The sequence below is a fragment of the Letharia columbiana genome (genome assembly GCF_014066305.1).
Source record: "Letharia columbiana isolate WasteWater2 chromosome Unknown Sc0000005_s0, whole genome shotgun sequence".
Taxonomy (NCBI): Eukaryota; Fungi; Ascomycota; class Lecanoromycetes; order Lecanorales; family Parmeliaceae; genus Letharia; species Letharia columbiana.
In genome coordinates, this window is record NW_023501041.1 from 931040 (window position 1) to 955281 (window position 24242).

The 24242-nt window shown below is 51.5% G+C and overlaps 8 protein-coding genes across 8 annotated transcripts; 4 read left to right on the top strand and 4 right to left on the bottom strand.

Annotated features, from left to right (window-relative positions):
* Positions 1-364: 364 nt before the first annotated feature.
* Positions 365-2311, top strand: HO173_002647 (uncharacterized protein; the record flags this gene model as incomplete). Its single annotated transcript, XM_037304579.1, has 3 exons — positions 365-410; positions 476-2138; positions 2185-2311. 3 exons carry the CDS (start codon positions 365-367, stop codon positions 2309-2311), a joined length of 1836 nt encoding a protein of 611 aa, XP_037168672.1.
* Positions 2312-3079: 768 nt separating this feature from the next.
* On the top strand, positions 3080-5751 carry HO173_002648 (uncharacterized protein; the record flags this gene model as incomplete). Its single annotated transcript, XM_037304580.1, has 2 exons — positions 3080-3358; positions 3610-5751. 2 exons carry the CDS (start codon positions 3080-3082, stop codon positions 5749-5751), a joined length of 2421 nt encoding a protein of 806 aa, XP_037168673.1.
* A 552-nt stretch (positions 5752-6303) lies between these two features.
* Positions 6304-8065, top strand: HO173_002649 (uncharacterized protein; the record flags this gene model as incomplete). Its single annotated transcript, XM_037304581.1, has 4 exons — positions 6304-6466; positions 6519-6669; positions 6726-7977; positions 8030-8065. The coding sequence occupies 4 exons, from the start codon at positions 6304-6306 to the stop codon at positions 8063-8065; spliced, it is 1602 nt and encodes a 533-aa protein (XP_037168674.1).
* Positions 8066-8377: 312 nt separating this feature from the next.
* On the bottom strand, positions 8378-12853 carry HO173_002650 (uncharacterized protein; the record flags this gene model as incomplete). The annotated part of the gene is made up of 4 exons (XM_037304582.1): positions 8378-8897; positions 10165-12188; positions 12242-12505; positions 12557-12853. 4 exons carry the CDS (start codon positions 12851-12853, stop codon positions 8378-8380), a joined length of 3105 nt encoding a protein of 1034 aa, XP_037168675.1.
* A 349-nt stretch (positions 12854-13202) lies between these two features.
* HO173_002651 (uncharacterized protein) lies at positions 13203-14555 on the bottom strand (the record flags this gene model as incomplete). The annotated part of the gene is made up of 6 exons (XM_037304583.1): positions 13203-13513; positions 13575-13639; positions 13694-14067; positions 14120-14181; positions 14239-14275; positions 14364-14555. 6 exons carry the CDS (start codon positions 14553-14555, stop codon positions 13203-13205), a joined length of 1041 nt encoding a protein of 346 aa, XP_037168676.1.
* Positions 14556-17908: 3353 nt separating this feature from the next.
* On the top strand, positions 17909-19532 carry HO173_002652 (uncharacterized protein; the record flags this gene model as incomplete). Its single annotated transcript, XM_037304584.1, has 3 exons — positions 17909-17917; positions 18202-18517; positions 18571-19532. 3 exons carry the CDS (start codon positions 17909-17911, stop codon positions 19530-19532), a joined length of 1287 nt encoding a protein of 428 aa, XP_037168677.1.
* A 1357-nt stretch (positions 19533-20889) lies between these two features.
* Positions 20890-21897, bottom strand: HO173_002653 (uncharacterized protein; the record flags this gene model as incomplete). The annotated part of the gene is made up of 1 exon (XM_037304585.1): positions 20890-21897. The coding sequence occupies one exon, from the start codon at positions 21895-21897 to the stop codon at positions 20890-20892; it is 1008 nt and encodes a 335-aa protein (XP_037168678.1).
* Positions 21898-22707: 810 nt separating this feature from the next.
* HO173_002654 (uncharacterized protein) lies at positions 22708-24222 on the bottom strand (the record flags this gene model as incomplete). Its single annotated transcript, XM_037304586.1, has 1 exon — positions 22708-24222. The coding sequence occupies one exon, from the start codon at positions 24220-24222 to the stop codon at positions 22708-22710; it is 1515 nt and encodes a 504-aa protein (XP_037168679.1).
* Between the last annotated feature and the right edge of the window lie 20 nt (positions 24223-24242).

Below are 24242 nucleotides of genomic sequence, written 5' to 3' on the forward strand. Positions count from 1 at the left end.
GCCCCACGAGACCGCGTTCAAGGCCGTTTGGTGGGGTTGCCTCGGCACTCGGCTAGCGCTCATGGAGAACTGCAACTGCATTGCTTCGTGTTCAAGGACACACGTAATTTGGGGCATCCTTAAAAACAACAACACTCAAGAAAGCAATTCTCTTCCGCTCTTTCCTTGTTCTACACTGATCAGGAGCTCCTTTTCTCCTTAATTTTCCTTTGCTGACTGGCTCCGGGGATGTTGCAAGCATTGGCAAGAAGCCGCTCAGCATTCCGGAATAGCTCGACGACGGTCCATCCTGCAAAGGTAGCTTTAACAGTGGCTGAGATAAACAAATTGCAGGAAAGACTGACGGATTGCTCAGGCTTTCACCATGGCGCCAGCAAATTCCCGACGAAGCTCGTCTGCGCTACCCGAAGGTATGGGGTCTTTCCTTTCATCCGGGCCCATCCTATTGTCGCATCGCTCATGCATTGCGTGTCAGGGTACCGAGAAGACAGCTCGAAAGGTGACATGCTACGATTCGAGGATTCGCTCCCTAAATTACCGGTTCCTACCCTCGAAGAGACCTCAAAGCGTTACCTGAAGTCCGTACAACCACTGTTGAATAAAGCCGAGTTCGCAACAACGAAGAAAACCGTTGACGATTTCGTGAAACCTGGCAGCATTGGACAAGAATTACAAAAGAGGCTACAGGCCCGTCGAGAAGATCCCAAACACCGGAATTGGATCTACGAGTGGTGGAACGATGCAGCATACCTCAGCTATAGAGACCCGGTCGTGCCGTACGTAAGCTACTTCTATTCACATCGGGATGATAGGAGGCGACGGAACCCAGCGAAAAGGGCGGCAGCGTTGGCTACGGCTGTCCTCGCATTCAAAAAGCAGGTAGACAGCGGGAGTTTGGAACCAGAGTACATGAAAAGGCTTCCCATTAGCATGGAATCATATCAGTGGATGTTCAATGCGTGCCGCATTCCTGGCAAAGCAGTCGACCACCCAGTCAAATATTCCCATGAAGACCACAAATACATTACGGTGGTCCGAAAGAACCAATTTTTCAAAGTGATGTACGAGGTCAGTGGCCAACAGCTCAACGCTGCAGAGTTGGAGAGGCAGTTCAATCGAATTTACAAGATGGCGCAAAAGACTCCAGCAGTCGGTGCATTGACTACTCAAAATCGTGATATCTGGTACTCCGCTCGCGAGACACTTCTCTCGGCGCATCCAGCCAACGCTGCTGCGTTGGAGACCATCCAGGCTTCAGGGTTCCTGATCTGCCTGGATGATGCCTCACCAGTAACGTTAGAAGAGCGTGCCCATCAGTATTGGCATGGTGATGGTGCGAATAGATGGTTTGATAAACCCCTGGAGTTCATCGTTAATGAGAATGGCACTTCTGGCTTTATTGGCGAGCACAGCATGATGGACGGCACTCCTACTCATCGACTAAACGACTACATAAATATGATGATCTTCACCAACAAACTCGACCTCTCCGACTCCAACGTCCGCTCCGACCTCGCTGAGCCTGTGGCCGTCAAATTCCACATCAACGAAGTTGTGAACAAGGAGATCCACCGGGCCATCTCCGATCATGAGAACCTAATTGCACAGCATGAGCTGAGGGTGCAAGCCTATCAAGGCTACGGCAAAGGTCTAATCAAAAAGTTCAAGTGCTCGCCAGATGCTTACGTGCAGATGATCATCCAGCTCGCTTACCACAAGATGTACGGCACCTGTCGTCCCACCTACGAATCAGCCGCTACTCGACGCTTCCAACAAGGCCGCACTGAAACTTGCCGTAGCGTCAGTGATGAGAGCGTAGCATTCTGCGCTGCCATGGCGGACCCGGAGGTTCCTCCAGAGGAATGCGTTAAGGCTTTCCGAGCCGCTGTTGACGCCCACGTCAAGTACATCACTGATGCAAGCGACGGAAAGGGCGTTGACAGACATCTGTTCGGCCTGAAGAAGTGCTTGAAGGAGGGAGAGGAGTTGCCAGAGATCTTCAAAGATCGAGCATACGGTTACAGCGGAACGTGGTATCTAAGCACCAGTCAATTGAGTAGCGAGTATTTCAACGGATACGGGTGGAGTCAGGTTATAGATGACGGCTTTGGCATTGCGTATATGATCAACGAGAACAGGTGTGTAGTCCAATTGGTTGATGAAATCATGGCTAACGGCATGTAGCATTCAGTTCAACATTGTGAGCAAAGGATTGGGCAGTGAGCGCATGAGCTTCTGGCTTAACGAGGCAGCGGGCGATATTAGAGATCTGCTTCTACCAACGACCGAAGGCCCAAAAGCAAAGCTGTAGATTTAAGGGAAGCATATTGATTCAGGCGGCACCTTGTATAGGATACTGCAAGGTCTCTACATTTTGCACATTTTGAAAGCCATGGATTGCTTCAAGTAGGGTGTACTCTACCACAGCAATAGCATACTATTGTTCGGGCAACCTTCTGAATCATCAGTTGTCATTCCAGACTCCACTGAGTACTGGGTCTCGCATATTTCGAGGGTACTCTATATAGTACTTTATATTGTACTTTATATAGTACTTTATGAAATCGGCTTTGCTTCTGGTCTCATGAGTGCTTATCGGATTGGCTTGGACGAGGAGCTCGACCCCGCTTCGGCAGCTCGCGCGTTCCTGATGTGGCCCCTGTGAGAATTGTGAATCACATCACCCCCGATAAGCGGCGAGTCTCGTCATAATCCTCCAACATCACGTCAACATGGAAGTCATACAGAGTCATGAGTGCAACAAAGCTTCCTCCAGATGCAGGATTCATTGCAAAGCATCTTCTTCCTATTTGCGTCCAGCTGGAGAAAGGAAGTTGAGTCGATTACTCTAGGAGTTAGGACTGCTTTGTCTGCACTAACATTGCCACACTGCACCTAGGGCATGACCTTTATGGAAACTTATGCATAACTCCGCATTTGCACAAGTGTCATACAAAACCGCTGTGTGAATCAGGAGTAAGGTAATCCCTCGTCTCCGCGCCATAACCCTGTTTGCAACCACTCACCCTCCACATCCCATCTGCTCGGACCATGAAATCTGCCAAACCCCGCCGCCAGAATGCCTATCCACCAAGATCCTGAACAGCAGCTCTCGAAAGCTTACAAACAAGAAGAGCTTCCTCCACACCATGTCAACGTGCGGAGACTGTCAGAAGAGACCATAAGGACAGAATACTGTGACGGGCCGGTACCGGATATCGAAATGGACGATGTTGCCCTACAGACACGGAGAGAAGGCAGGGTTAGCAATAATGGAGAAGCAGTCTGCAGTGATAGGGCCGAGTTGATCGAACGAATCAAGCGAGGAGAAAGTCCCACTTGGATTCCTAATCAGGCGGTGAGTTGGGGGTGGCCTAGTCTTTGAAGTACATTCGGGGATTCTGGGTATGGTCCACATCTATGAATACATGGCCATGGACTTTGCAAGCCAACCTCTAAAGGGTGATTTGGTTGTGTCAAGCTGCTTGCTTGAACGTTGTATCATGGTCAAGGAGAAGTCGATTCACATGTACCGGACGTGCAAGCTTCTTTGACCTTCTTAGAGGCAATGTTACGTTGGAGATAGTAGCTAACGGACATATCGTACAGCTGCAAGAGGAGTACCTCAAGACCAATAATGGGGATGTTCCAAGCCTTCGACGCCAGACTTCCGAGTGGAAAGCCCCTTCCCCTCTCCTTCCAGCCGCCGAAATCAAGGGTATGGCACAGAAGCAGGATGGTACATTGAATGACGGATTAAGTACACCATTGGAAGTTCAGAGACCAAGGTCAGCTTTACACGCTGGGGACTTCACGGAGGAACATGGAAAAGTGAAGGAAACTTCACGAGACTCGCCACGGGTTTCCAGGCGTTTTGATGCTTTCCCAAAAGGGGCCCTAGGGACTTCACCAACGACTCCCTGGTATGATCCGCCTTCATCATTCAAGGAATTTGATGCGAGCTCCCAAGTCAGTCCCCGTGACCGAGACTACGCTCCCTCAGACCGAAGGCCTTGGAGGAGCCGAGCACCATCACTTAGCTCGTACTCATCATCAAGCTATGTACTCAAGGCCCCCACAACTCCATTGGTCCAGCAATCAAACACGACCGATCTGGACTTCTCCCCAACGATTCGTTCCGTTAGCCCCGAGAAAGGCAACAGGCGCCATACATTACCTCCCAATACCCTTCAAGATATGCACTCGTCCTCTAGTGGCCAAGCTTCGACTTTTTCACAGGCAGCTCGTCATCCTCCATCGTATCGAAGGGAAGGTCCTTTTCCATATGGCCACCATCAGCGCAGATCTTTGACTTCGAATTGGTCTTTGCAAGCTTCCAGCTCCCCGCAAACGCCTGCGTACCTACGCCCAAGGCGGATATCATTCTCTTCCGAGGCTTCCCCTCGGCAGCATGCCCACATGGTGGGATCTTACGAGGAGTCCATCCTTCGTGGATGGATGTCAACCGCTCCCTCTAAGCCTCTAGATTTTACGGCCCAGATTGGCGTCCTTGGTAAAAGCAATTGCAAGCCCAAATGTCCAGCTCATGTGACTGTTCCTTTTCCTGCGGTGTTTTACAGCTGGAGTGCAGGCAATGGTAGGAGCTCCGTGAACGATGATCCTAGCCCCTACGTGGGCCACATCGATCTACAGCACTCGTTATCACCTCCAGAACCTGAAATGGCTTCAACGCTCCAAGCAGAGGTTAAGGTTGAATCTCAGACCAAAGTGAAGGGTGCGGAGCATGATACAACCGCTGCCAAACTTTCTCCGAGAAAATCCAAGAAGAGAAGGCGTACCTCGCCTGCATCTGCTCCGCCCAGAGGGAGCTACAGGATACCTGAGCAGGGCCAATTACAGATTATCATCAAGAACCCCAACAAGACAGCGGTGAAGCTTTTTTTGATCCCGTATGACTTATCTGGGATGGAATCAGGCACCAAAACGTTCGTGCGACAGCGTTCCTACTCGGCCGATCCAGTCATCGATAGCCCCCTGGCCTCAAAACCTGAACCGGACGCAGCGTTTATATCCGGCAAACCAACTCTGCGCTATCTGATCCATTTGAACATCTGCAGCCCTTCAAAAGGACGATTCTACCTTTACCAGCAGATCAGGGTTGTCTTCGCGAACCGCGTGCCAGACAACAAAGAGCAGTTGCGAAACGAGATCCAGGTACCCCAGCCAAGATTCAGCGCTTATAAACCAAGTAGAGACCCGTTGTTTGGTGCCAGCTTGAGCGCAGGTGCGAAGCTAACGGCAGAAAAGGCATCTAGAAGACGGAGCTCCGGGTTCGGGTTTGATAGCGACGAGGCTGATGGTCATGCTACGCAGACTTTTACAGGCGGATCAACGTTCCCCTTCATTACTGGCCCCCCCGTTCCTCCTATTCCTGCAATACCGTTCAATATCGCAGTGTCACGGCAAAGGCCTACCAAGGGCCAGGGGAGCAGCAACAGTGAAGCCATGGACCTGGATACTTCGAGGCCCACCACCGCGTCAGACATGCAATCGCCGTTGAGCGACAAGACTACCATTTACTTGAATGGCGTGCAGCCATCAAGCTCATATAAGAGCAATTCCTCCAGCAATGGTAGCGACGGCTACAACAAGCTGAACAAAGGAGAGTCTGGCTACGGCGGCGTCTTTGGGAGGCCTGGTACTCCGGAGCCCGGCGAAGGCTTATTGGCAAGAAGACTGAAAGGGTTAGGTGTCCAGCGAGATTCGAGACAGGTAGAGGAGGAGATGTGATTGTATTGATCATCAATCATGGTGGAATTGCACGACTTTTTGTTGGGGGGGGGGGGAGTTGTCCGGGTTTTAGGCCTTGAGCATAGATAGCGGCGGCATTCCGAATACCTATAATATTGTCCGTACAGAGTACGATGATGAAAAAAGGGTTCCCCTTGATGAATAGTATCCGCTTCAGTTTCGATTCAGATTCACTTGAAGCTCTTGGCGGGACCGTTCCTCTTGGCGCCTCGGGCGTGCGGTCTGAGCTTCGGCAGACCTATTTCCCGAGCCCACCTCTCGCCCACCTCGCTCACCGCCACCGGTTCCTTTTATTAACGAATGATACTCATACCTAGTATAAAGAGGCGACAAGTATAGGCTTGATAATTCAATGTGCTCATCGTAATTTGCGCGTTCTTTACTGGCTTGTTCATTGAAGGGCACATTCTCTTTGGCCTCTGTAAGATTAAGTATCAATCAAAAAGTTCTTTATTTGCGGCTTCAAATTTGACTATTTGACCCAAATTTGACCGCTCGCCAATAATTTTAATTTCTCCCCCTTCGCGCAGCATGGCCGCCCTTGTGAATGGAAGCTTTGCATCGCCAATTGCAAGCGCAGACTACACTGCTCTCAGCCCAGCAGAGGGAGGACTCCTGTCAAGAGTGTACAATGGCATGAGCGGACTCAGTGTCACAGTCACCCTGCTGTTGATACTTGTCGCATATGATCAATGTGAGTTTACATTGCATCCACAGCTTCTATGGGTCGCTGAGGTATGCCGCAGTCAAATATGTCTGGAACAAGGGATCAATTGTTGGACCGTCGTGGAAAATACCCTTCATTGGGCCGTTCCTGCAATCCGTCAATCCAAAGATGGACGAATATAAGGCAAAGTGGGCGAGTGGAGACTTGAGCTGCGTTTCCGTCTTCCATAAGTACGGACAAGCAGCTCTGATACCACCAATTGCAAATGCTGATCGCGCTGTTTTAGGTTTGTGGTCATGGCATCGTCTCGGGATATGGCGCGAAAGGTCTTCAATTCACCTACGTTCGTCAAGCCTTGCGTGGTAGACGTAGCAATCAAGCTGCTCCGGCCTACAAATTGGGTGTTCCTGGATGGCAAGGCACACATCGACTATCGCAAAGGTTTGAACGGCTTGTTCACCCGCCAGGCATTGGAGGCATATCTGCCAGGTCAAGAGGAGGTCTATGACAGATACTTCGCGAGGACTCTGGAGATATCGGAACAAGGAGATAAGGAGAAGGGTGTTCCCTTCATGCCATTTTTCCGAGAGCTCATGTGCGCCGTATCCTGCCGGACCTTCGTTGGCCACTACCTGTCCGAAAATGCAGTGAAGAAGATTGCAGACGATTATTGGATGATAACCGCGGCCCTTGAACTTGTCAACTTTCCAATCATCCTTCCTTTCACCAAGACGTGGTATGGGAAGAAGGCGGCGGACATGGTCCTTGACGAATTCGCCAACTGCGCCGCAAAGAGCAAAGCACGCATGGCCGTCGGCGGTGACATCACTTGCATCATGGACGCCTGGGTAAAGTCTATGATCGATTCCACTAAATATAATGAGAAAATTGCCAAGGGGATTGCGGTCGACCCGGAAGAGAAACCTGCCACCCTCGTCCGCGACTTTTCCGACTTTGAGATCTCCCAAACTGTCTTCACATTTCTTTTTGCCTCGCAAGATGCGACCAGCAGCGCCTGCACCTGGCTCTTCCAAATCATGGCCGACAGACCCGAGATTCTCGACCGCGTACGCGCAGAGAATCTTGCAGCCCGCAACGGTGACAAGGATGTTCGCTTCAGCATGGACTTACTCGAAAACCTCCCTTATACCCGCGCTGTTGTGAAAGAACTCCTACGGTATCGGCCGCCAGTTATCATGGTGCCCTACGTTGTCAAGAAGCCCTTCCCTGTCACAGATAGCTATACCGCGCCTAAAGGTTCCATGATAATACCGAGCTGCTGGCCCGCACTACATGACCCAGAAGTCTACCCAAATCCTGATTCATACGATCCCGAGAGATGGATCAGTGGGGATGCGGAGAGCAAGAGTAAGAACTGGTTAGTGTTTGGTACTGGTCCACATTACTGTCTGGGACAGACGTATGCACAATTGAATTTGATCGGTATGATTGGAAAGGCCAGTCTGTGCCTAGACTGGTCGCATAAGCCTACCGAGAAGAGTGAAGATATCGAGGTTTTCGCCACGATATTCCCACAGGTGAGTCTGTCATCCGAAAAAAAAGTAAAGAAGTGCTAATAGTTGGCAACAGGATCACTGCCCGTTGGTTTTCTCAAAGCGATCATGAATGCTGCCATCTTTGTTTCTCAGCTTGCACGAGTCCTCATATCATTGTAATTAGATTTCCCTTTTTCTTCTTCGTCCCGCGACATTACATTACCCGGAGTCGTGTCGGGTGGCTTTTATGGCCGTTCTGGGCGTTCATATAGCGTCTGATTCATTACTTCGAAGTTCCAACATCCTCGTCATATAATCACTCCGCGTCCGTTGTACCCTCTTCTAGACATCGCTAGATGTTACACTGCCTCTATCTCTTCTCTCCAATACGTGATCTCTACGGCAAGTTTCAATATCCCGCGGACTCTCACCTCCTAACCCTTCACCGTTCAACCTCCCCTCCCCTCCCCTCCCACTCGATCCACCCGCCTTTCATATCCCCGGCCCTGACTCCCACCCACTCCCTCGCCATCCTAGCCGCAGCTCTACTCCTCACCCCGGCCTTGCAGTAAAAAACCACCTCCTCCACCCCCATCCCCCCTCCACCTTCCCCCGCTTCCCCACCAGCATCCGCCCCCTCAACCCCATCCTCCGCACCCAACCCGCCGCCCGCCTCCCTCCCCTCCGCTTCCGCCGCGTACGGCGACTCCGACGTCGACGTCCGGAACGCGTGCGGTTTCCCGAACCCGAACCTGTCGAAGAAGTCCCCGTCGCTCAGGTGGAACGCGTCCGGGTTCGACGTCAGGGGCATGGAGTAAGCGCCCGGGATCCGGCCCGATTCCTGCACTTCGGCCGGCTCGCGGACGTCGATGATGATGGTGCGGGAGGGCGAGGGGGAGGGGTCGGCCGTGAGGGCACGCACCTCTTCGAAGGTGTAGGGTCTGGGCGCCGAGGGTTCCGTGCTGTGACGGTGTCGGTGGCGGGGGGTGAGGGGAAGGGGGGATGGGAGGGGGCGGCGGAGGAGGTGGGTGTGGTGGCGGCGGAAGAAGCGCGGGGGAGCGGCGAGGACGGGTTGTCGGGTGAGGATTGGGATGACGGTTTGGGCGAGGAGGGAACGTGGCGGGGCCATTGGGATGTTGGGGAGCGGTACGCACTGGTGGAGAGAAGGTTGGGGAGAGCGAGCATGAGGTCCGGCCGCCCCGTCGTCTATCGACCGAAGTTTATCCAAGACGGACTATTTCCCCATTCAGTTGTCACACATCACACCAACACTTTGACCAAATGTAGAACAATCTTTGGAGGAAAGTCTGGCTCGTCCACGTATGCTTCTGTCTGGCTCCTTCGAAATCGAATAACCTACCAATGACATCTGGGAAGGCGCTCCCCCTCGGTGCAGACTTGGTCGTCAAGCCCCGCTGCTGGATCGGTCTCTTTTTCCGAAGAAGCCATAACCCCTCCGTTCCACTCCCCTCGAAATGAAAACGGCACTACGAAGGAGGCGAGCGAGGATCCCGTCTTCCCACAGCACAAAGTTCGACATCGAACCTGCGGACCGTAAGCGCGGGACGCGAACTGAATAGTACAGTACGCTGGGTGAGTAATGTATGGGCGATCCGAAGGGTTTGCTCCGCGCTGGCGAGACCGGTGGGTGTGGCGGTTATGCAGGTCTTTGGACGGGAAGCTGGCAAAGGGGGCTTTCGGCGCCTGAGACGCCTGAGGTCTGTGATCCGCTGAGGGAGGAGCTTGAGGGGTTGGGGGGGGGGGAGATGGTGGAGAAGACGGTTGGGGAGGTGGAGACGAATACTCGGTAGGTCAGGAGCTGTGATGCTGCTTGGAAGAGGGAGCCGCTGGAAACAATGGTCTCTAGATCAATACCAGCATGCCGCCACGAATGATTCGACGAGGTCAAGGCAAGAGGTACAATGTTTGCACAAAAGCATCTGAACACTCAGTCGTTCTTCTCTACTAGCTTCCACAAATCAAAGGGTACTGTGCAACGCCGATGCATCAAATGATCCCTCCCTCGTGGCTCGGTGCAGATTTGATACCGCAAACATTGTCTCCCAGACCAACGCCGCGCCCATCCCAACCACTTCTCTTACCTCAAAACAGACCGAACTTAGATCTTATACACAATACCGTCGCTCTCGGAATACCTATTTCACCAATCGTTATTAGCCAAACTCCCTTGACACCAGCTTCGACAAAGCGAAAAGGGCTAAGGCTCACATAATCTCATTCCTCTCCTGCATCCCCTCCAGCGCCTTCCCAGCTTCTGCCAGCCCGAACTCCGCATCCCCTGTCCTTCCCAACCTCTCATTGACTGCCTTGACAAGCGGCTCTACGTCGGCGCTCTCGTTTTGGAATACACTGGTATTCACCAATTGCCCTAATGCAGTCCGGAAGACTCGCAGGCGGTTTGCACTGATGGGCTGTTGTGAGTCGCCGTTAGTGGTCGCTTGGCTATCATCTCCTTGCGATGTGAGGAGCTGAGATGCTGGCGCTGAGGACGCAACCGACATCTGCGATTGCGTGGTGCGGCCATTGGTTCGGGGGCTGGCAGTGTACATGTCGTCATTGTCCGAGTCGCCGTCGCCGTCCACGTCGCCGCCGTTGTCGCCGTTAGTAGCAGCACCCCTTGTTCTTGCGGTCCCGTTGGTCCGTGTAGTTCGGCGAGGAGTGGTGCCATTCCTTCGTGGTGCTTCTCCTTGGTCTCCGTCGTCATCGTCGTCATCAGAAGAAGAGTCGCTGGACATTGCATCCGCATGGCTGACTTTCCTCCGCTTCTTCCGCTCGTCCTCGACAACTTCCTTGAAGAGGGCGAACCGGAGAATCGACTCTGCGGCTTCGGCATCTTTCTCTTCTACCTTGTGTGAGAGACGAGCTTTGGCGTGAGCCGTTGCAAGGCGGATCAGTGTTTCGAGGGTACGAGCTGTCATAGGAGAAGTCTTGCGTTGATTCCCTTCCAGCTCGTCGTTGCGAAGTGCGGAGTAGGTTGTTACGATGTGATCTGCAGCCCCTTTTGTGAGGACAGGTTTGCGCTGTAGCTTGGCGTACTGAATATACTTCTTGATGAAAGGGATACTCAGCACGTCAACTTTTCGAGCGGCGCCACGACCTGAGGTCACGGTCACGCCGGCGTGGAGCATGATGTTGAATTTTTCGTAGACTGTGGTGGGTTGGTTGGCGTCTTGTTCTTCGTCGAGGCCTACGCCGAGGGTCTGATATTGCTGTTCGCGAACTGGTGCGCCTTCTTCAGTGCCAGGCTGGCGATATCGATGCATACGGAGGACGTGCTCAGAAATCTGACGGTCGCGGAAATCATCGATATCGTCTGTGACTACGAAGAGAAGATCGAAACGGGAGAGGAGCGAGTCAGGAAGGGCGATGTTGCGGTGCGGATCTTTGTGAGGGTCGTATTGGCCGTAGATGGGATTTGCGGCTGCGATGACACTGCAGCGGGCATTGAGAGATGTGTGTATGCCCGCTTTTGCGATGGTGACGGTTTGTTGTTCCATGACTTCGTGGATGGCTACTCTGTCGATGTCGCTCATTTTGTCGAACTCGTCGATACAAACGACGCCTCGGTCTCCAAGAACCATGGCGCCGGCCTCGAGACGTCGTTCTCCTGTCTCTTTGTCTGAGGTCACTGCTGCTGTGAGACCAACGCCTGAGGATCCTCGGCCAGTCGTTGCAATTGCCAATGGTGCTGTGTTCAGGACGAATCGGAGCAGCTGAGATTTCGCAGTCGAAGGGTCTCCCACCATCAAGATGTTGATATCTCCTCTTAGATGTGTACCATTCTCCAAGTTCTTCTCCATACCACCCAATAGCATGAGCAGTATTGCTTTTTTGATGTGATCATGGCCATATATACTCGGTGCTAGCGACTGTGATAATAGTTCGAAGACATTCTTTTTCTTCGATACTCTGTTGATATTTCGAATATCCGTATCTGTGATTGCCGACTGAGCGATACCCCCACCCGACTTAGAAGAGAGCATGATGACATTGTTTGCCAGTATCAGTGTCCTGAAAGTCGCACTACCTTGACCGGCATTGCGGTTTCCTAAGGACCGGTAGATACCAACGAGCTGTATTCGGTCTCCCGGCTTGACTTGGTCTACTAAATCATCGTCCATGATCACGTCCACGCCTCGAGGAAGCTGTCCGGCCGGTGCACGCTCTGGCATCTCCTGTATCGAGATGGTTTGGTGATCTCTGTAAGTGCAATAACCATATTCTGTAATGAGCTATTGATTGTCAGCGCTTACCACCAAATAGGCTCCGTCTTCCAGCATCGTACCGGCTCTCCATCCTCATCCTCTTGAGGATACACACTTGTGCTGGCGGCTCCATTCACGGTCATCGTCTGATCCCGGTATTCCCTGAACCGGAATATGTTCTTCTTTTCATTGTAATGCACACTTTTCACCACCTTCGGGCGGACTAAGGAGCATTTCGTAACAATTCCTTCTAGCGATACCATATGGTTGAGGTGATTGGAGCTGAGGGTTCGAGGGTTGCAGGAGAATTCACCGAAGCTGCCAACGTATGCGCAGTAGTACATCTAGCAATGCAATCAGGCCTGTTGATAGGATTTCGAACGAAGAAAACTTACAACATCGTCAGACGACTCCCTCGCAGGTCTATTGGGTAAAGCCACAATCGTATTTTTGAGCGCCTGGTCGAACGCTTGAGAGAAATCGAAAGGTGCTTGGAGAAGTCCATCTGCCAATTGTCTATTGTGTGTTCTGATCTCATCAAGGCTGACAGTAAGTCTTCGAAGACCTCGATTGAGCATGAGTATGATGTCCGCGCGGTAGCTTCGAGCGCTTTGATCGCTGGGATCTAGAAATTCTTCTGCCAGGCGTATGCGATCTCGTACTGCCTCATCGCGAAGCTGTAGACCATCCATCTTGACAGAGATAAAGTGGTAATGAATGAAGGTAGGGGATTTTCTCTTGAGATATTCAGAAGATACGGAAGGTTGATGTTCGGTCTATAGAACGCGTTGAAATCGCGTTCCTTCGCGTAAAGCTGGCGGCTTTGTACGTGTGAGCTGCCGTAATAGATTGGATAGGCTAGTACTATTTGGGATCTCACGCCATGCGCGTTGAGACCGCCATATATTCAAGATTGTTGAATCTTCGTTCCGACTACATCGAAGGCCCAAAGAAATACACAAAAGTCTATGAAAGCGTCTTTCATCTATCATAACATCTTTTAGCCTCATCGCTGCTGTCAGGAATCATTGCACAACTATATCAAAAATATCCCTGCAGTTTCGTATCATTCCCTTTCTTGACGGCTTTTGGTACATCCGCCCAATCAATCATCTTCAAGAACTCCTTATGAGCGTTCCCTACTCCACTCTTGAATCCTGAGCGACGTTCATCCGGCGTTAAGACAGGATACCGAGACGAATCGGCGCTTCTGGACTGGGACATTCCGCTCGGCCTTCGGTTGTCGCGGACACTCTTCCAGCGGAACAGCGCTGGGAACGTAGGTAGGCAGGCGCCGAGGATACCCAGGCAGACCTCGACGACGGCCCATACGCATGGCTTGACGTCGGACCCTAGTAGCTTGTTAGTGTAGTCCCGCAATACGAGCTCGATATCACGAAGTCGAGGCCTTACATGGTGCGTCTGAAAGCGAGATATTCGCCATTTGAGGAATCCGGTATAGGCTGATGCCACAAGTCCTTCACGTCTTCGGTCAATGTCACCCTTACCAACGAACGGATCTGGTAACTTACAGGCTCCCAAGCGAAAATATACCAATGAGCTGAAATTTTCTCGCTTTGTCGGCGTGGAGACGCCACAGAAACGGCATTGGCAGGCAAAGTGCAATGATATCAGTAAGTGCGTTCAACGAGCCCAAAATAATGAACGCAGTGTTCAGGTGAATGCATTGGCCCTGCACAGTCAGGTTCCAAGACGCATTGACTGGTCGACACTGAAAGACGACAAGAAGGTTCATGGTTAGACCGCAGCATATTACGAAGCCGCCAACGGTGCAGAGGGCAATCTTGAATCGAGGATCTGGGAAGAGGCGACGATAGAGTAGCAAGATGGACAGCTTGACTGCTGTGATGGCAGCGTTGTACAGCTCCTCGGTGGCGATTACCCACTAGCATAAAATGTTAGCCGGCGTTCAACCATATGTGATATCGAATACTTACTTTAGCGAACGTCTCGGGGTTCTTGAGCAATACCGCGTGTTTTCCACCTCCGTAATGGACGCCTAATCAACGAGAATCTCTCAGTATCATCTCGCCATATCTATTGGGTGAGTGCATACACATGAGACCTCCTGCGACCTCTCCAGCTGCAAGGATCTAGGCGGCAACATTTGCACCGGTTAACCATCTCTTCTTGCCAACGAGAGCGCTGATGGCGGGAGTAATGCGTTCAAAGGAATCTCACAAGTGCAACGATGGTCATGTAGTCGTCTGCTAGGATTGGAGCTTTGCATAGTCGTCGGGAAGAAAATCTGAGAACCACTGCAACAGCCGCAATGACAATGCATATGCCGTGTGATACAACGATATCGTTGGACCGATCCTGGTGGATATGTGCGAGTTGATATTGGATCTCTTGGGCATTTGGTGGTGCCATTGAACGACTTTGCCAAAGGCCCAGATGTAGAGCACAAGGCTGACTGTTTGGAGACCTTTGGTTTCGGACTCAGGGATTCCTTCGTAAACGAAGCTTGAATGTGACGCTTACACAAGCCTGAGATTGCGGAAGGAGGTAGTTTTGCTCTATGTTGCTTGATGATTTTAGGTTTCTCTTCCAGCAAGCCACGAGAAGCGACTGAAGAATGCGCGGGAACAGTAGATCAAATGAGCTTTGACATGGAATAGAAGGTGCCGTTAGAGTATGGCGCCTCGCTAGAGGAGGGCCCAAAGCGGGAGGGCTGTCAAGACTCAGGACCAAATTTCGGTGCATGTGGGATGCTAGGCTTTGGCTGTCGTATTGCGCCGATAGGTTGAGTACGTTGCAGCAGATTCGAGTCGAACACGCGGCACAGTGACATTCATGCACCTTTGACGAGTACTCGGTTCCTGACAGGGCGCTGTGCTGGAGGCTGGTGCACTCAGTGGTGCATGGGGTGCCATCACCGGCGTATTGATTGATGCACTGTTGTAGGCTGTGTGCAGGTCCTTTTCTTCCTAACAATCTCTATGGTCCTTCCATACAATCATCTTTTGCGAGCATCCAATCAGAATCTGATTCAGCCCATAAGCCTGCATCTGATTAAGGCCTCGCCTAAAATCTCCGCATTCTCCAACATGAATCGCGTATGTGATGTGGTACGAGTAATAAGTCGGGCAAAACGTCGCACTCGGAGTGTATACGTGTATAAGATTAGTGGAAGTACCTACATAGAGAGAGGCACAACGTATGGCCAGTCGTTTGTCTCCAGGATCATCGTTCATCGTTCATCGATTATCGATTATCGACATCAATAATTGAAACTTTAGATAACTCCTGCATGTCATGTTAAAGCCTCAGTTACCCGCAACCGTTGTGGCGTTCTTCCCACATCTTACGTCTTACGCTAGCAGCGACTACAACCGCTACACTATCAGTCGTCCTTCACACTTCGCAACCTTCGCACTGACACTCGACCAATAGAGGCTGTCCAGAGACCCTACGATGAATGATAGGTTCAGAACGAATCAGAAAACACGCCGATCTTCTCAATTGGGACCGCCAGACTACCGGTTTGAATGCGCGCATATACTATACTAACTGCATTGTGCATTGAAGCGCGCCATCGACAGCTGGCAATACCAAGACCCTGTGAAACCTCGACACGGGCATATTCTAATCGTTTGCTGAATCTGCAACGAGGAGTGAATTACAGTCACTCCCAATAGGGGCCAGCAGATGAAAAAAAAGTGGATATTGTTCAAAATTCGCGGGGTTCTAGGCTCGCCCAATGCTCGATGAAATCTCGTGCGATGGTCGAGATGCTGCAGGTACCGGTACCCTTACGATTTCTTCGCGAACCTACTGGATCGGGACCCCGGCTACGGTTCACAGACGATGGCGTCGTGGACGAAGACAGACCGGTGACGAATTCCAAATCATTTTCTTCACCCATGCAGCACGTATTCAACGCGAGTTCTAAAAGGCCGGGATAGCTCTTCCAACATCAATTTGGTAGCAGGCAGAGGCCATGGATGGAAATCGAAGTCCTTCAGTCAGCATTCTAGACTGTGTCCCACGCATGGCGAAAACAGAAACATTACCTGATGGAGAACGCTCTTCGAAGGAGAGTGCTTAGTCTTCACTAGAGCACATTCGACCTGCGTCATGACGAGATATCCAGTCTCCAAACACGAGGAGTCATGCCTCTGAAAGGCAGCTGAGGTTCTGGCCATCGATCCCCGCCCACTTGCACTATCTAAAAGCAAAGCATGCCGAAAGTGACTTGATTCTGAGACCTCGCCATGACGACAGACAGTTGAGAATGATGGTACCTAGGCACAAGTAAAGGTGGCGATCTCCTCAATGTGGCCAACCATGCTTTCTCAGAAACAAGTGGGCATGCATGCCCGCATACTGAAGATGGGTACATATCAATCCAGGATCAGTCGCAATGACGTTGGGCGATCATATCATGCACAGATGCTATTGCATGTTGAGGAAGCTCAATTGAGACTTAGAGATGAATGAAGCCGACACACAAGTGCTTGTTGCAGGACGCATGCCTATAGTAGGTAGTACAGTCGTGGTGATCGGATAGTTCAGAAGACTGCTCGAAAAAGAGTTTTCATTCCTTCGACCACTCGTCAGTGAGTGGGCAATCTCCGCCCTTCCTAAATTCACTCTTCGACGGCCTTTCGTTCCTCAATCATGGGCACGTCTTCCGGAAGACGAGTATCATCCCACTTAACGACCCCCAAATCGAAATCTCGTCTGGGAGTATCACTGCCAATCGAGCTTAATATTCAATCTTTCCGGATCGTCGGCTCCCGAAATCGGATCTTGGACGAGCCCATTCCTCAAAAACCGGCGGCATTCTAGTAATCCGAAGCCGATTGTGTGTTCCCGGAGGCGTCCATTCCTTCGAGATTTGCAATTCGAACTTGCGAACCTGCGACAGCGTTGCTGCGAACGCTTTCAAGTCGTTCTTGGAGCACCGGAAGGTTTCCAACTGACATCACCACACCCAGAATTCTGCAATTTGGTGCCGGGGCCATGCATGCTCAGTAAGCAAGACCATAGTTGTGGGGCCCTGGATGCACAAGTACTCCTGTTGTCACCGAATGTACCACTCAGGCCGGCGCTGAAGGCTTGCTCCAGGTAGTCTGATCGATTCGAAAGACTGTTCGCCAATGACATGTAGAAACTTTCCAATCTTATCAGCAGTGGCTGTTGAGAGTATCAATCTATTCTGAAAGGTGAAGCAAAGCGCGTCATCGCTGTTTACTCGTGTGTTTACCACAAACGTCATGGTACAGAGCGCCAAGATCTTGATCAGTCAGCCTCCATCCGGTGTGCTGTCTGCCACCTTACTTTACACCTCAGCGAGACTATTTAGTTTTATCTTACAACACAGTAAATGCTTAGTATTTGAAATCAGCTTTCTGTTCCGAGCCAAGCAGCGGAAATTATTATATATGACGGTAAGGCCGCAAAGCTTTCCTATATACCGTGCCATGTATTCTCACGGCATCGATGGTCTCCTTCCAAAAAAATACCCCCCGAACTCAGATGTCATGAAACGTGTTTGGGAACACGCGTCTAGGGCAGAGTTTCGCTAGAGTATTTGTTGCACCTTTTGATTTTCTATGGGATGGTACCGACCAGATTCCAAAGGTTACCCATCACAGAATAACAATGCAAAGTATTGATGGCTCGGTAGGTTGGCAAGAAGCGCGTATAAATACCATTTCCTACCGGATGGATTATGCTTGGCTTACTTGGTCAAGGGCTAATGATATTGGACCTAAAACATGAGTGAGGTGGGGCATTTCTGGATACCGACATGGAGGTTTGCTTCGTCTTCACTCTGAGCAAACTTCAATGAGTGATGTGACATTGTCTTGAGTATATGCCTCATTCGATGAGCCCATGACATTTCGAGACACACTCCTCTTCAGTGACATCCTGGACATCAAGCATACATCATTAAAGCGTGAGAGCAAAGTCTTTGGCCATGTCGTCTTTCAATCCCTTCTGGAAAGAACAACGTCGTCAAAGTATCATTCGGGCCGCAAGTGCAATACTCATGGGTAATACAATCCAGGCCACTGACAGGAATGCAATCAAGGCTATCATCTTCGAATATCCAGCAAGGTTTGAATCTGTAGTGAAGTTGTATGGAAGCGATATGGTCGTCCAGATAATATCCAGCTTGCTTGAAAACGGAACATTTGCGTTGGAGACAAATGCTCAGCTTGAATCCGCTAAGACTCATCAGCCCTCTGCGCTCAGGGACAGACAGCATGACGCTTTGGAGCAAGAGGCAGCCCAATCAGAAGCGATGGCTCTAGATGAAGCCTCAAGATCTGATCTAGCTATGCTTGAAGGCGACCTAGGTGGCGAGCACGTCGATGTTGCAGGTTATAGCTTCTGCCATGCGATTAATGTTGATCCCGCTAATGTGTATGAAAAGAAGTCGGACCGAACGAAGACCCCTCCGGGTCCATTTCCCCCAAATCGCCATCTCTCTTTCCCTCGTACTTGTCGTATATTTCTCAGCATAAGCTGCTGAATGCTGTTCAGAGAGTTTTGGAGAACTGCTGCTACGATTGGGCGGCCAGGTGGATCCCTTCCTTGTTGAATGAGCGGAATTGGACTTGTTCGGAAGCCGTAGAGCTTGGCAGGTGGACCGCAATCATACCTAAACGAGCTGACGCTTCCAGCTTTGATGCGAAGATTCTCGGGTCAGGGGAGGCATTAACCGCGGTCTTCCAGGCAACGCACCCGCTTCGTCATGCAGCTGTACATCGCCTTCGCACAAGCGTCAAAGGAATTGAGAAGATGCTCAGGAATGCGTTGAAACTGGCCACGGCTCTACAAGATACGCCACGCAAGCGCAAGCTTCACGATATCCTTGTGGCTTTCCGGGCTACGATGCAGGCCATGGAACGAAAGAAAAACGACCTCGAGAATCAATTGGACACAGAAATCTGCAACATTCAGGAACAGAGAGCAGCTTTGGATAAGAAGGCAAAAGAAGCAAGGTTAGGCATGTTCCAACAGGATCGGGAGAATACAGTTCAGTTCAGCTGCCTGTTCGAAAATTCGATACGAAACCTGACCTCGACGGACGAACCTGATGCGACTGGCATGGAGCAAGACAACTCAAGGAATCATGTCTCGGAAGAGGCTTGCGATGACGCAGTTGTCGGCGGTACATCAGAAAAGCACAGTGCTGAGGTCATTCGTCATACGACTGATAAAGCTAGTTGTGGAAACAGAGACAGCAAGCCAAGCAATCATGGTGACAGTGAAGCCAACACAGCAGACTCCACGAAAACTGCACAACAGGCGATCGAAGATGAGATGGCCGCATTGCCTTCTCAATTTGATCTTGAAGGCTCAAATTTGCCATCACAGTCCACTGGTCGGTAATAGCGTGGCACCTGACATCGGCGTAAGGGAGCGGCAAGTAGCCCAGCAAAGAGCAGAGAAAAGTTGGTTTCTAAGTTCCAAAACATCCATGATATGTGCGTGTGTTATACCAACGAGAGCAACAGACCTCGCTGTGCAGAGCGAGCGTGAACCATCGCCCAAAACCAGACACGAAGTCCCGAATCACGCCCTTCACATCTCCTCACTCCCGTAGCCTCATTTGCACCATGACAAGCGATTGAATCAGTCGGCGTCGCAACAGCCCCATTCCCCATCACGCCCCACCTTTCACATTCATTAGCGAACCGCAGTCCGTCATCACGGCGTCCCCGGTTCATATACCTACCCATCAGGCCCCGGAAGCACCGCTGGCTGGCAATCGCCAATAAGTCAGGCGCCGGACCGGCTTGCCGGAGCTCCTATCCAGGCTTCCAGCCCACCCCACCCCGTGACTGTGCACTTCCTCCCCTCGCAACTTCGCTCTAGACACTTTGCAAGGAAGGGCTCGCTTGAGGATCGTCGCTGGGGAGTAGCGGTCCGTCACCCTCGGAAAAGAACGCGCGCCATCACTTCGGGCAATGCGTCTAAGTCCATGGTAGTGCAGTGAGGGTTGATCTGGACGTGTGCTTGGGGTCGGAGGTGCAGAGTTAGGCTTGAGGTATGGGGATGTTACGATGTGATTTGCGAAGGAGGTGTGGTTCAAGGTCGGGCTGTGGGTCCTTGATGGGGGCGTTGAGGTGGCTCTGCTGTAAGAGTCGGAGAGGGCGGGGTCGCTTTGAAGGGTTCTAGGAGAATTCGGGGAAAAGAGATCCTGTGTAGTAGAGTCGGAAGCAGGTGCTGTAAGAGCAAGCAAAACGCCTCGATGGGGGTGGGGAGGGCATTCGAAGCATCCGATGAGATATTGCATTCTGGCAGATGATGCTCTAAAAGATTTCGATTCAAGAGTGAAGGCGAAGTCATCCCTTGTCGTGTTCGCAGTCCTCGCGCTTGCCCATGCTGCATCTCACGCTTCAAGTTGGGCATAAGAGGCAAATGGAAGTGTTTGGCTGGCGATAAGGGATCAGAGTCCGCCGGTGCTATGGACGAGTGTGTCAGATCGCTTGCTGGGACTCTTGGGAAGCTCGCTTTGGGCACCCACGGGCTTTCTTCGAGCCCCCTACTGCAAGAGCATCGTATCACATGGAGGAGCTTCGCCTGTGGACCGTTCTTTCTCCATTAATAGTACATGCGAAGCCGTGCTATATCCCACGTGGGTATCTAAACCTCAAAAGCGCCATGCAGCAACACCGCCCTCTTCTGAAAAAAAAAGACGCCTCTTGCGATTTTCAAAAAAAGTTCATTCCCTAGCATCTCGTCCTTACGCCTCATAAACATCGTTCCCATAAGCCGCCGCCGCCGCACGCTCATCACCGGGACCCTGGACGACAACCTCGGGCTGCTCATACGAAAACCTCACCCCCCTGCCCAGCTCCTCCGACATCACCGCCCTCCTCTTCCCCTTATCCCCCACCGTCATCCCCGTCGGCGCGGGCGGCATGCCGTAATGCAACGGCGCCTGCTGCTCCACCGGCTCGCTGATGGGCACGAACCCCGCGTTCGGGTTCCTCTCCCCCCCCGCGTCCCCGCTGACCTTTTCGTTGTACATCCCGTCGGCGATGACCGTAGCCCTAGCGGTGACGAGCCGCGCGTTCGTGTAGCGACACGCGGAGACGAAGAGGGCGAAGTGGAGGAGCAGGACGAGGAAGCTCAGGGCGGCGCCGACGGCGATGACGGTGCCTTTGCGGTTGACGGCGTCGTTGTAGGATTTTTGGGCCGCGCAGCTGGTGAAGGTTTCGCAGAGGTCGGACGCGGTGGAGGTGGCGTTGCTGACGGTGCTGTTGGGGAAGATGAAGTAGGAGGAGCTGTTGTCGTCGCTTTCGGCGACGGGGCCTCCTTGGTTGTCGTTGTCGTAGTCGTTGGGGTACCACCAGAAATAATTCCCGGCGCCCACCGTTGCGAATGTGCCTGTGACTATCAATCCGAGCCACAGCAGCAGATCGCATGCGACGTTCGCGCCGGGGTGGATCGGTCTGTTGCGGATGAGGAGCACGAGGATGTTGGCGACGTTCCAGATTATGGAGAGGCCGAGGGTGATAAACTCCCATGGGAGGAACCAGATGTCGCTGTTGTAGGGCCAGTCGTAGTAGGCGTAGTCGTAATTGTCGTAGATGTTGTTTGGGAAGACGACTTGGTGGGCTAGGGACCAGCCGATGAGGCCGATGCTGATGAGGGCGAGGATGATGGCGAGGGAGCGCAGGATGTATTTCCAGAGGAATTTAGGGTCATCGGCGTACATTTTCTGGCGGGAGGGACGGATGGTGATCATGATTGGGGACTCGAGAGGGAAAGTCAAATTAAATCTTTTCAATTAGAAAGAAGAGATAGAAATATTACAGTCTGATAGATAAGACGACATTGGGAAAAAAGCGAGAGACACAAACCTAATAAATGTTGTAGGGGAACGGTTGTGAAAGGACAGTAGGAATAGATGCCGCAGCCCTCGCTCCGCCATGCTTGATGTTTCAAACATATAGTAACAATGGCTGGAGAGGCGAGGCATTCCTTGCTGGTGAGTGAAGCGACCGTTTCACTGTTGAGGCCGAATGGATTCAGGGCTGAGTTCGGTTCTAAATTTAGTAGCAAAGCACTGTTCTCCTCGAGCCGTGTCTCAAATGCCTGATGCGCTGGCGAAATGCGCATCAAAATGTGAGTCAAGCTTGCGAAAACAAAGATTGCATGCGCGAGAGACCAAAAAAGCATGAATACTCTCGGGTCGCATGCCTTCCTAAAATTGGCATTCAAAGTCTGTCTTGAGGGGCCGACAAGTAGCAAGCTCAGAGGGGCGCGAAAATTGGAGCGTAAATAGTGTGATAGTATATGGGTGGCAAATATATCTAAGACATATGCTTGTGGTTGTATCTACCCAATGTATGTCATCAGGAAGGAGTTTCGTGGGAAAGGAACCACTTCGAAAGCATGGGAAAATCCAACTCAAGCCTCGATGGGCGAGTTACATCATGCGCCGCACAAATCCATTCCCAACCCAAGGTCCCGTTCCTTCCAATCCTTGATTTTAATACCGGAACGCCCGCCCATGCTTGTTCATCCATCTGTGGATGTGAAAGCGCAAAGAGCATCATTCCCGCAAAGCACTCGTCATGAAATCCAATTGACCCATACTCCGGGCCGCCCTGTCCCTCCCCACCCTAACACTCCCGGGACTTCGAGGCGGAAGATAGTCTGCATTTTCGTATGGATCTAATCGAATCTCATCACTGTTGGGACTAGCCTCGCTCTCATTGTCGGGTCCTTTGCCCCATTCGCTAACACTCGGCCTGGTACTTCGTAGCAAGCCGTTGGGCATGACGGAGTTATCAAGGTCAAGGGGTGGAGGCGGAGGAGCCCGGCGACTGTGGAGGGTTGACCCATCTATGTCTCGGGTTGGTGATGTCTCAGGAGAATCGGGACATGAGTTAGGGATGCCGCCAAGACCATCGTGTGGAGGATAGCCGTCAGGCTGTTGTCGGCCAGGCTTGAAGCAGGCGGCGGGATTGGTAAATACATTAAGTTGGCAGTCTTCAGTGTTTTCGATGTGTTTTGTCTCAACGACGCAGTTGCGATCCAGAGTGGGTATCCATTGAAATCGGCTCTTGTTGTTTGGTCCAAATGAGTTCGAGCGGCTGTGATGTGGTACACGCGAGGTGGAGTAGCTACTGTGGATAATGGCAGGAGCGGATCTCTTGGCGTTGTCTTTCGGTTTTTTCGAAGGCTTCTTGTACTTATTGCTGATGTACTCCGTGGATCTAGAACGACCGGTGGGCGGTCTGGTAGGTTTCTCGCTACCCTCTTCTATGTTCAATTGCTGGTGACTACTGACAGTCGAATTGGCGAGGGTCATGAGCTGGTTGAGCACCGCGAATTCGAGCTTCAACTTGATGCTGTAGACCATCGCCTTCAATGTGGCTTCGATCTCGTAGATGTTCGAGTACTCCATGGCAAGCAGGCAAACGTCCATCCCGATGATGATTAGGTTGATCCATATGAGTTGCGTCATGACTTTTCGTGTTCGACCATGGTAGACTGGCTTGAGAAGTCTGATGGTTGACCAAACGTATACCCCGGAGATAATAAACTCTTGCGAACAGAAGGCCGTCATTTGGAGCTTCTCCATAACGTTGAATGCGGGGATGTATTTGGCAGAATCCATCGTATTTGATCCGTATGTGAGTATGGTAGTAGGTATATGAAAGCAAACAGCATCGACGATGATCATTGCGAGAATTGCACGGAGGATCTTTTGCTCCCGCACGACGAGATGGAGCCTCGAATACAGAACTACGGCCTGACCGGTCACCATGCAATACCAGCCAACGGTGATGATAGTAACTGCAACATAGTCGTTGAGGGACTGATTGCGGGAAACCAGCTGGAAGAACTTGAGGAGGAAGCCGAGAGCATGAAGCACACAGCCATAACTCGATATCAGAAGTGACCAGAAGTAGAGGCCCCGATGTCGTTTGAAAGTGAGGAAGACTTGGACATTGAGTTCGGCGACATTGTACCATGCGACTGCAGTGAAGGCAGCTATGGCCATATAAACACCCTTGTTGAGCGGGATTGGTCCCCCGGATTCTCCTTCAGGGGGGGCCATTTTGGCGACTCTAAACGTCG